The sequence below is a fragment of the Vidua chalybeata genome, chromosome 4, assembly GCF_026979565.1.
Source record: "Vidua chalybeata isolate OUT-0048 chromosome 4, bVidCha1 merged haplotype, whole genome shotgun sequence".
Classification (NCBI taxonomy): domain Eukaryota; kingdom Metazoa; phylum Chordata; class Aves; order Passeriformes; family Viduidae; genus Vidua; species Vidua chalybeata.
This window is the reverse complement of record NC_071533.1, coordinates 70,884,862-70,896,763: the sequence shown is the minus strand read 5'-3', so window position 1 is coordinate 70,896,763 and position 11,902 is coordinate 70,884,862. Positions and strand designations below refer to the sequence as shown.

At 67.5% G+C, this 11,902-nt stretch overlaps 1 protein-coding gene across 1 annotated transcript; it reads right to left on the bottom strand.

Annotated features, from left to right (window-relative positions):
* Window positions 1–73: 73 nt before the first annotated feature.
* Window positions 74–4,349, bottom strand: LBX2 (ladybird homeobox 2). The gene is made up of 2 exons (XM_053940800.1): window positions 4,028–4,349; window positions 74–826 (listed from the first exon to the last, which is right to left on the bottom strand). Exons 1-2 carry the CDS (start codon window positions 4,347–4,349, stop codon window positions 441–443), a joined length of 708 nt encoding a protein of 235 aa, XP_053796775.1. The 3' UTR covers window positions 74–440.
* Window positions 4,350–11,902: the final 7,553 nt, after the last annotated feature.

Genomic DNA, 11,902 nt, shown 5'->3' with positions numbered 1-11,902 from the left:
GGTTAAAACAAATTAATGCCCGCGGTGGGAGGTGCTCGCCCGGAAAAAAAGTGGGGGGTGGAGGTCTCTGGGGTCCATATTAAGGTGTTGCCTTTATTGCAAATATTTACACCGGGGGCCGATAGAAAATAAAATTAAAAAAAAAAACAAAACAATGGAAAGACGAACAAAAAAAAAAGCCGCAAAAGGGTGCACCGAGGGGGCGGGGCTGGGCTCGGCTCCTTTCCGAACCGAGCCGAGCGGGTGTGGCGGGGCCGAGTCACTCCGAACGGACCCGAGTGCACCCGGACGGAGCCGAACGGAGTCCGCCGGATCCGAACGGAGCAGTCTCGGACCCGAGTGAATCCGAACTCGGCCGAGCCGGCCCGAGTGGAGCCACGTGGATCCGAACGGAGCAGTCTCGGTCCCAGTGGATCCGAACGGAGCCGAGCGTGCTCGGCTCAGTCCGCCACGTCGATCTCCTCCTCCGAGAGCTCGGCGGGCTCTGTGGTCCCGGTGCCGGTACCGGGAGCCCCCGGGGGTTCGGGCAGCCCCGCCAGCTGCTGCAGGGCGGCGGGGGGCAGCGCTTGCAGCGAGGCCACGTCCGCCCGCAGCTCCTCCAGGTCCCGCTTGAGCTTGGCGCGGCGGTTCTGGAACCAGGTGATGACCTGAGCGGCGGAGAGCGCCAGCCGCGCCGCCAGCGCGTCCCGGTCCACCGGGGAGAGGTAGCGCTGCCGCCGGAATCGCTGCTCCAGCTCCCGCAGCTGCTGCGCCGTGAACGCGGTCCGGGACTTGCGACGCTTCCTGCAGGGAGGGCGCGGGCCAGAGGCGCCCGGCGGGGACGGACCTGCGGAGACAGCGGGGTTAGGGCACGGAGACCGGGGAGCAGCACCGGGACCCGCACCGGGGAGCGGCCCCCGGGCGCCCGGCTGTGAAGTGCCTGCGGGTGCGGGGGCATCGCATCGGTAACGGCACCGGGAACCGCAGCAGCACCGGGATGCCCGGCGGGGAAGGGCTTGTGGGGCAGGCTACCGGCACGGGGACCCCGAGAGCACCGGCACCGCCGAGCCGCGCAGAGCACCGCGGGCCTCGACCTGCGGGGGCAGCGGCGTCAGGTCAAAGACACCGGTACACGCACCGGGACCCGCCCCGAGCACTGCGAGTCCCGACCTGTGGGCACAGCAGTGCCGGGGCACCGGTAACTGCAGCCACACCGGCCCCGCCGAGCCCTGCGGGTGCGTCCCGGCCCCGCCGACTCCCGGTCGAACGGAGACGAACCGGCCCACATCGAACCGAAGGCAGACGAGTCGTGCCCAACCCAACGGAGCAAACCGAACCGCGGCCGGCGCCAGAAACCGGGAGTCATCGTTCTACAGCGGCCGCGGTCGTGTCGGAGTCGCCCCCCTTGCGACCGGGGCTGATACACCCGTGTCCCGCCGGCGGCGGCTCCGGCGGGCAGGAATGAAGCCGGGAACCTCGGTAGAGAACCGGCATCCTTCTTCTCTAGGATTCCAGGAGAACCGAGGCCGTGGTGATCCTCAGATTCGATCCCGTCGCCTCTCCCGGTGCCGGTGCGGTCGCTGCTGCCCGTAGCGACCTAGAGAACCCCCGGCGAGATGTGGATCGCCACCCCGGGCACGGCTCCACGCCGCCGGCGGGATCCCGATCGCTGTCCCGATCTCCTTCCCGCTCCGGCCCCCGGTCCGTTCCAGCCCCGCCGCTGCCGGTGGCACCGATCCGCCTCTCGATAACGCGGCTCGCTCGGGCCGTGCGTCCCCCGGTAACAGCCGTGGCTCCCGGGCTCTCTCGCAGCGCGGACTCCACTCCTCGTTCGGTAGAAGAGCCCCCGGCGGTCCCGGCCGAGTCCGTGGGTCCGTCCCGGTAGCACGGCTTTACCAAGGTCAAGAAAACCCGATCGATGCCGCGTTCGTCCGTCAGTCCGGTAACGGGGCTTCCCCTCCACTCTCAGAGCCCCGATCGGCCCCGTTTCTGTCCGTCCGTCCCTCCCGGTAACGGGGATTTACCCCCGTTCCGGGAGCCCTGATCTCTCCGTGGTCAGTCCGTCCTTCCGTCGCAGCGAAAGGCGTTTTCGTTCATCACGGGAGCCCTGGGCTGTCCCGGCTGTGTCGGTGGGTCCGTCCCGGTAACGAGGTTTTACCTGAATTACCGGCACCTCCATCTGTCCGCCAGTCCCGGCTCGTTCCGCCGTTACCCGCGGCCGGTTCGCGACCGGGTTTTGTTAATTCCGAGATCCCCGCTCTGCCGTGTCCATCTGTCCGGCCGGTACCGGAGCTTCAGGCCCGCTCCGGGAACCCCGATCGCTCCCGTGTTTTTCTGGCCGGCAGCGGTTTTTTTTTTTTTCGTTCATTTTTATTAATCCCGTGTCTGTCCTTCCGTCTGGCCGGTAACGGGAATTTACCTCCGCCCGGGAGCCTCTATCGTTCCCTTTTTTGTCTGTCTGATGACCCGGTAACGGTTTGTTTCGGTGTTTTTGGTTGTTTGTTTTTTTTTTTTTTTTTTTTTTGATCCATTTTCTATCGATATGTCCGTCCGGTAACGGGCCTTTTTACCTTAATTCCGGGAGCTCCGATCGGCCCCGTTTTTGCCCGTCTGTCCGTCCCGGAAAAAAGATTTTCTTCGCCCCCGTTCCTGTCCGTCTGTCCACCCGGTAATGGGATATTTTCGCTCACTTATTTCGTTCCATGCCGTGACCGTCCGTCAGATAACGAGGGTTTTTACCTTAAAACCGGGAGCCCGAGGCGTCCTCGTTCTGTTCGTCTGTCCGCCCGTTAACGAGTTGGTTTATTCGTTAATCACAGGATCGCTGCTCTATCTGTCCGTCTGTCTGCACGCTATGGCTCCTTAATTACCGGAGCGACTCTCCGTAATTAGGGATTTTTTTTTTCCCCCGTTAATTACCGGAGTCTGGCTCCATCCTCGTTCATCTGTCCGATCGGTAACGAAGGTTCGGTTACTCACGGGAGGGCTGATCTAGCGGTCCGTGTCCGTCTGTCCAAAGGGTTTTTCGTTACCGGCGTGAATCGCGTTGTGCCCAATCGTATCCGTTAATTACCGGCACGCTGCTCTGCCGTGACTGTCGTTCTGTCCGTCCCGGTAATATTTTTTTTTCCACGTTAATCACGGAGACTCTCTCTGTCCGTCTCAGTAAGGGACGGGAATCGTTTTTCTGCTTTAATTACCGGAGCCTTTTTCGGTCTGTCCGCGTCGGTCTGGCTGTCCCGGTAACGGTTTTATTCATTCCCGGCGACGCCGTGCTTTGCCGGTCCGTGTGTCCCTCCGTGTGAGGGATTTTCCGTTAAATCCCGGAGACTCGATCTGTCCGTCCGCGTCCGCCTCTCCAACCCAGTAACGGATTTTTTCATTCCCGGAGGCGCCGTGCTGGCTGTCGGTTTCCGCCCGTCCTCCCGTTTCGGCCGAGCCCGGTGGATGCGGGGTCGGTTCGTCCCCGTCCGTGAGCGGCCGTCGGACCCCGCCGGTACAGGGCTGCTCCAGCAGGCCAAGCCCCGGACGGAGCCGCCGTCCCCCTGAGGCTCGGGGCCGGTACCGGGTTTCCGTTGCCGGCGGGCCCGATCCGCCGCTCGGCCCCCGCGCTCGGTCACGGTCACGGTCACGACTCGGCGGCGCCGATCCACCGCCCGGTCCCGCGGCTCCCGGTAAAACTGCCGGCCCCGGCGCGGCTGATTCTCCCGGAGCTCCGGTACCTCGGTGCCTGTGGCGGCTCACCGGGGCCGGGGCTCGTTCCGGTTCCCTGTGTCCGGCCCCGGGACTTCTCCCTCCCTTCGGACTGAGGCTGCCGCGTGTCCCCGCTGTCCCGGCCGAGCACCGGCGGCTTCTCGGGCCTCGCAGCCCCGCTCGCCCCTCTGGGACAATGAGGAAACTTCCCGGGACGGGGACGAGGGGCGTCCCTGGCCTCGCCACGGCCTCCCCACCGCCCTCCAGCCCCGCCACCTGCCCGGTGCCCGGTTCCCGGTGGCCGCCCCGCTCCCGGCGGAGCCCCCCCGCCCCGGCAGCCCCCCGGCCCCGGTACCTCCGGCCGCCTGCAGCATTCCCAGCTCCAGCCCCTGGAAGGTTTTACTGGCGAGTTCCTCCAGCGCCCAGAGCGGCGAGGCCGGGGCGCAGCCGCCGCCGCCGCCGCGGGGCCCTGTCGGGGCGGGGGGGGCGGCGGGACCGGTCCCGGTCCCGGGGGGGCTCCCGCCGCGGGGACGTCCAAGGATGTCCTCGATGCCGAAGGGGGTCAGCGGTTTTGTGGTGTTGGCGGGGGGCGGGAGCCGGTCCAGGGGGCTCCGCCGGTGGCCGCCGACCGCGGCGGGCAGCGGGGGGGAACCGGCCGCCTCCCCCGCCGAGGTCATGCCGGGACCGGGACCCGCGCCGGGACCGGGACCCGCCGCCGCCGCCCCCCCCCCCCAGCCCCGCGATTCCCGTTCCACCGCCTTAAAGCCCCGGGATACCGGGAGGAGGAGGAGGAGGAGCCACCGACGCCCCCCCTGTCGAGGGGGGGGGACCGACCCCTCTCCGCCACTACCGGGGCGCAGCCCCGCGCCTCCCCCCTGTTGTGTCCCCCATTTTAACCCACCCCAGTGGGTCCCCCCTCCTCCTCATCCTCACCGCGGCTCTTACCCTCACCCAAAAATTTATTGGCTCTTTTGCTCTAAAATGCCCCATAAAAGCATCGGGGCCGCGGCTGGGAGTGATTAAGCCCTTTTGGGTGGGTTTTGGGTTTCAGAGCCATAAATTCGCCCCCCCTCCCCGCCACATTCCCGCTGCCCTTTCCCGGTACAAATAGCTCCGGGATTTCGGCCGCTCGTAAAAATCCCGGGATGCCGCACACGCAGGTGAGGCCCGGCTGGCGACGCCGCGTCCGGATTATCCGGCGGGTTTGGGGCTGGGGGATGCCGAATTGCCCCTCCGGAGAGGCGATTCGGTACCCCCCAGCCCCAATCCCGTCCGGTGTCCCCATGGATCTGTCGCTGGGATCGGGGACATGGCGAGGTCACGGGGGTCACGGCGGTAATGAACCTGCGGACGGTGCCGGGGGGGGCCGGTGGGAGCACACGGAGCCGGCCTGGGGGAGCAGGTGCAGGGGGATCCGGCAGCGCCGATGCCAGGATTATGGAAGTGGGGAGGGGGCGGGAGGGAGTGGGGGGGGGGGGGGGATTTTTTCCAATCTTGCTGACAAAGGCAGAACGCGATCTCCCGGCTGGAAATCGGAGTTTGACAAATTCAACCTTGAAATTTCCCAGCAGCCGGAGCAATTAAAGGCCGGCGGGTGGGGGGGTGGGGGGGTGGGGAGGGGGCTCGGTTTGGGAGAGGGACACGGGGCCCCTCGCACGGCGGCGTGCCGGGCACAGCGGCGTTTGCACGGATTCCTCGCACGCGGCTTTTGTCCTCTCCGCAGGGCGCGGGGAGATGGCGGAGCTGCCGCGGCCGCACGTGCCGCCGGCTCTCACCGGGGGATGGAGCCCGTCCCGAGCTGGGACCCCCATTCCCAACCCCCCAGCGGAGCTGCCAGCGGTCCTGCACTCGGATGGACCGCTGCGAGCCCAGTCCCATCCAGCAGCACCGCTGGAATGAGGCCACCGTGCCGGCCACACAAGGCCCTGGGTGCCCGGTGAGCAGGGAATGGGGGTCGCAGCTCTTGCCAGGAGTCCCAACCCTTGCCGGGGATCCCAGCCCCATGGAGGGGGCCGCGGTCTCAGCCCTGGTTTAACGCTCTGGGACACGCACACCGGGAAATCGCTTCTCAGGGTGATTCCACGTTCTGGTGTGGATGGGGAATTGCGGCCGCCCACCCGCCGAGCAAACCCCTCTGGAACGCTCCGGCTCCTCCGGGGCCAGCGGGATCTCGGCAGCCGAGCCCCGGGCTGGGAATGTGGGAGCGCTCCCACCGGGCTGCGGCACGGGAATCTGCAGGAACCCGCCAGATCTCCAGCAGTGGTGCTCACCCTGATGGATGGGGTGTCACCCTCACCCCATCGGCCCCTCTCATCAACCCCCCATTATCCCCCGCGTTTCTCTTGTGGTGAATCCCTGCGCCCAGGGGTGCTCCCAGGTCATGGTGCTGGCACCTCCTTCCCTCCCCGAGCCCCCACTCGTGCCCCGAGGCGGCCGGTGAGGCATTTCTGGGGTGGGCTAAGCCCCCCCTCCCACCCTGCCCGACCCCTCCGGCTTCCCCTCGGTGTGGGAAGTGCTGGCTCCAGCTGCCAGGAACACAGGATGGGAAACGCTTTTCACCCCAAACCAGGCCACAGGGTGGGAACAAAACGAGCCCTCGGGGGTTTTGCAGGAACACGGGAGCTTCCTGCGGAGCCGGGAGAGTGCCCGGCGCTGGCCCATGGCCCGAGGGGACGGTAATGGGCACGTCCACGGCGTGGGGCTGAGGGCATCGCAGGGTACCTACCCCCGGTGTGGCACTAACAGCCTCCGCCTTTGTCCCACTTCTCCACCCCGGGGGTGTCCCTGGGGGTCTCTGGGGGGGGTTCCTGGAGGTCTGGGACCTCGGGTCCCAGCCATCTCTCAGCCCCTCATGCCCTATCCCCGCCATGAGCAGCACCGGGGCACACGCGTGTGTTTGTGTGTGTGTTTGTGTGTGTGTGTGTGTGTGTGTGCGTTCACGAGTGTACACACGTGAGGGGGGTTGTGTGTGCACGTGATCCACGCATGAGGGGGCACCGAGGGGGTGTTCGTGCTGGATCCGGGGCTGCTGCCGTGTCCCCCCACCCAGCATCCCCCATCCTGGGGGCTCCAAGCACCGGCAGCTCCGGGTATTCCCCCACCCGGGGCCGCACACCCCGGAGAGCTGCCGGGAGCGGGGTGCTGGGGTGCCAGGGGTCCGGGAGCGGGGTGGCAGGAGCAGGGTGCTGGGGTGCCAGCGCAGCGCCGGGGGTAACACAATTCGGGGTGCGGCGCCCCCGGAACGCGCTTCCCCCGCCCCGCGCCGCCCTGATCCATTATTTATCGGCTCCATCCCAATATTGCGCCGCAGCGCTCTGTAACGCGATTAGGGCCTCGGCCCCGCGCGGCCCCGGCACATGGAAATCGCTGGCAAATGAATTTTCCTTTAATAAGGGAACAGCTCGGTGCGGAATTAAAGTGTAAGGAGCGGCGGCAGCGCCGGGGGGGTGCCGGGAACCCCCCCGCGCCGGGGGACGGGACCCCAGCAATTACTGGCAATAAATCCTGACCCTGTGGTGGGCTGGGAGCTCAGCGGAGCCGGGAATAATGGGATTACACCTGGCTCCGGTGAATGGGGATGGATGTGTCGGGAGTCGGGGGAGCCAGGGGAGACGGGGATCCCTCCCTGGGGCTGTTGGCAAATCATCGATTCATTAAGAGGAGCGGCATCGCCCCCCGCGCTCCGGGGCTCTGAGCACAACCACGGCACGGGGGGAGCGGGGGGGAATGGGATGGGATGGGGATATGGACATGGGGACAGCGCAGGACTAGGGACACAAGGGGCCCTGCACATGCCTCCACGGCTCCCACACCCGTGTTGTCTGCGTGGCCACAACCGCCCCAGCAGGCTCCTCGCGGCCGTGTGTGCGGGCACAGCTGTGTGCAGGTGCGTGCAGGTGTGCAGAGGCGTGTGCAGGTGTGTCCGGGTGTGCATGGAGGGCTCACGGACACACCAGCTCACATCCGGAGCCGCCACACGCGTGTGCGGGCGCACACACACGTGGAGCCACGAGTGCCAGTGCCAGAGTGCCAGGGAGCGGCCGGGGTCAGCGGGTCCCGCCAGCTCCGGCTCCAGCTGCCGCCCCCCCCCCCGGAATCCCCTGCTCGCTCCGGGGCCTCCATTTGTGCCTGGGCCAAACTCCGGCCAAATGGGCCGTGGGCGGGGCGGGGGGGTTGCATTTCAAAGGCTCCGGCTGCAGCAAACGCCGCTGCCCCCCCGCCGGGCTCTCGGCCGCCCACGCCCCCTGACCCCCGCACGGCACTCCAGGATGGGGGGGACTCCCCGTCCCCTGCCCCAACAGAGGGACCCGCTGGGACCCCCATGGGGTCGGGGTCCGTCCGGAGCTGACCTGTGGCTTTGGGGAGCGGGGACAGGCTGGGCTGTTGGGGCGTGGGATCCCCATCCCGCCGTGGGGCAGAGTCGTGGCGTGGGGCCGCGTAACCGCTGCCCACAGAGCGGGGGTCTCTGTGCAGGGGGAGGGGGGGCAGCAACCGGGATGGGGCGGCTGGAGAGGGTGGGGGGCGCTCCGAGTGCCTCCGGCTTGTGCCCGGCGTGGGGCACCCCCAGCGTGCCCGTGGCACCGGGACCCATGGGAGACCTGCTGCGGGCAGCGGGACGGTGGTGGGTGCCGCGGCGGGTGCCGCGGCGGGGCCGAGGCGGCGGCGGGGCCATGAGGATTCAATTAGGGCTGAGCGCGGGGGACTCGGCTCGGAAATGGCCCGTCTGGGCGTTGACAGCCCGGCCCCCGCCCAAGATGAACGACCCCCGGATTAAAGCACGGAGGGGTGACAGGGGCACCTGAGCAGGGAGGGGGCTGGGGCGGCTGCAGGGGGGCGGGACCCCGCCTTTGGCACTGCCACGGGACCACTGAATGGCCGGGAGGGGGTCCCCAATGAGGGGAGGGGGGGGGGACGTGGCACCAGGGCCACTATGGGACCACCCCTAAACCTGGCTGGGGACACCTCGAGAAATGCGTGCCCACAGTGGTGGCAGCAGAGTGGGGGCACCCCGGGGGTCCTACGGGACTCTGCCATGCGTAGGATTGAAGGGGAGGGGGGGTGCACACGCCCCTGTCATCCCGCAGCACCCCGAGGGGGCCCGTCCGTCGCCGCGAGCACGGCACAGGGCTCGGGGGGATCGATGGCCGCGCGGGTCACCGCTGCCATTAACCCCGGCGAGGCAGCGCCCCGAGGTTAATTAAAAAGTGAAGTGCAACGAAACGCGGCGGCGGCGGGGGGTGACAGTGGTGATGGGGCCTGACAGCGGCGGGGGGTGACAGCGGCAGGGAGTGGTGGGGGTGGCACTCGTACGGGCTGCGGGCACGCTGGGTGCTCCGGGGGACACTGTCGATTGCAGCCGGCAGCAGGGGCTGTCACACTGGGAATGGGGGTGCGGGACAGCGCGGGGGGGGGGGGGGGGGTCAGGTGGCACTCGGAGTGTCACACGTGCTGCCTGGCAGAGCCGGGTAGGAGGAAGAAGAGGCGTCGCAGAGGAAGCCCCATCCTTCCTCCTCCTCCCATCCCAGCGCTATTCTTAGCCCCGGTCTGTCCTGCATCCTCCCCGCCTGGCGGGGTCCGGCCCTGCGCCCCGCGGGAGCTTCGGGCTGGGACAACAGGGGGACCCCAAGCGAGGACACCCCCACGGGGACCCCGTCCCTCTCTGGGCCTCGCTCCCCGCCCCCAGCCGCCACCGTAACTTTAGACCCGACAGCTGCTCCGCGCCGGCCGCCTGCCGCCCCCACGGCCCCCGCAGTCCCCGCGGCCTCCACGCCACATGCCCCACGGCACGGCACGACAACGCTGCGTGTCCCCATTCCCGGGGGGCTGGAGGAGGGGTCTCTGCTCTCCTGAGGATGGGGCGAACAGAGGGAGATGGAGCCCCTGGTGCCCATCTTGCTGTGGGGTAGAGGAGATGGCACGTGGCATCCTCTGGATGTGGGCAGGGAGGTGGCACCGTGGCAGCCATCCCAGAATGGGAAGCGTGATGTGTGTGTCACCCCATCCCAGGGACCTCGGGGCCGGTGCCTGTCCCTGGGTCCCCAGGACGTGTCTCTGGGTTTGGGGATCCGGGGACAGAGCCCCGTCGGGTTTGGGGACTGTGGGATGTCCCTGGCTGGGGCAGGGGCTGCACGGTGCCCGTGGTGACTGAGCCCGTGGTGACCCCGCGTGGCGGGACCCTCGCGGCGAGGCGGGCACGGCGGGGTCAGCGGCGCATTCCTGCTCCCGCGGGGCGATCCGGTTACCGGCCGGCCCGGCCCCGGCCCCGGCCCCGCCATTAATCTTCCCGGGTGCCCTTTGGAATTTGCCGCCCGAGGCCCCGGGGGGGGTGTGGGGGTCCGGGGGGTGTAGGAAGAGCGGGAGGATGGATGAGGATGAGGATGGGATAAGGTGGAGATGAGGATGCAATGGGGATGGAACGGACACGGCGATGGGGATGGAGATGGGATGAGACGGGGAAGGGGAGGGAGCAGACCCCGGTTAACCCCTCCAGGAGCACCCCCTTGTCGTGCTGGGCTCTCCCACTTCTCTCCAGCCCCTGTCCCACGGCGGGAGCCCGGTGCCGCCGTCAGAGCCGCGGGATGATGGCGGCACGGCCCCTCCCTGCCGGGATCACATGCAATTATCCGGCAGACGGCGACGCGGCGTTGCAATAACGCACCCAAATTGTTTTAGGGATCAGGGGACTGGTGGAACACACAGCCGTGGCAGAACACGCCCCGCCGTTGGAGACGGGCTCTGGGGACAGTCCCCAGCCTCTTCTCCGCCGTGGGACCCCGGTATCGACACCGGCACGGCCGTGACGGGGGCTCAGACCTGCGTGGTATAGCCGGGACCCCTCGGTACCGGGGTCTGAGCAGGATTTGGGCACTTGAGCAGCTCCCGGGGCGCCAGGTGTACCCCTTCCCATGGGGAGGGGGCCGGGAGCGCCGTCCTGCTGGTAACGGAGCCGCCGGCCCCGTGGGACGAAGGGTTTCCTGCGAGGAAGGTGGGACAGGGAGGGAAAGACAATAAACCCCAGGAAATGCTGGGAATAGCGGAGGGAACGGCCGTGCCGTCAGCGCTGGGCCCGGACGGAAGCCTCGGGGCGCTGGGGGCAGCCAGACAGGAGTGGAGGGACCGTCCTAAGCCCTGGCACATCGGCTGGGCTGTCATGGGCACTTCCAATCTTGCTGTGATTTGCCCCAGATCCTAACCCCGGGGTTATCCACATCCCGTTATACCATCGGGAGTCACGGGGGATGGGAGGTCCATGGGGAAGGGACCGCTGTGATGTCTATCCTGACAGTACCATGGGGCGCCAGTGAGTCCTTGCCCTGCCCTGGCAGGTTCCAGGTGAAGGTGGGCTCGGTGGGAGTCCCTTGCCAGGCTGTGGCCGTGGGCACGTGGGCATCGAAGCCCCGTGCTGGGTGATTTATGGCTGGGAAGCACCGGCGCAGACGGGCCGGGACAAACCCGCCAGGAAACACCGACTTCAAAGGGCAGAACAATGGCGGGATGGAGAGCGCCACCGCACTGGGACTCACAGGGCACCGGGGCCTCCGCGGTGCCACTGACACCCACACCATGGCACTGGCACCTACACCGTGGCATTGACATCCACACCATGGCACTGGCACCTAGACTGTGGCACTGGAACTCACACCGGGGCACTGGCACCCACACCGTGGCACTGACACCCACACCATGGCACTGGCACCCACACTGTGGCACCAATACCCACACCATGGCACTGGCACCCACATCATGGCACTGGCACCCACACCGTGGCACTGGCACCTACACCGTGGCATTGACATCCACACCATGGCACTGGCACCTAGACTGTGGCACTGGAACCCACACCGGGGCACTGGCACCCACACCGTGGCACTGACACCCACACCGTGGCACTGGCACCCACACCGTGGCATTGACATCCACACCGTGGCACTGGCACCCACACCGTGGCACTGGCACCCACACCGTGGCACTGGAACCCACACTGTGGCACTGGCACCCACACCGTGGCACTGGAACCCACTTTGTGGCACTGGCACCCACACTGTGGCACCAATACCCACACCATGGCACTGGCACCCACATCATGGCACTGGCACCCACACTGTGGCACCAATACCCACACCATGGCACTGGCACCCACATCATGGCACTGGCACCCACTTTGTGGCACTGACACCCACACTGTGGCACTGGAACACACACCATGGCACCGATACCCACACCATGGCAC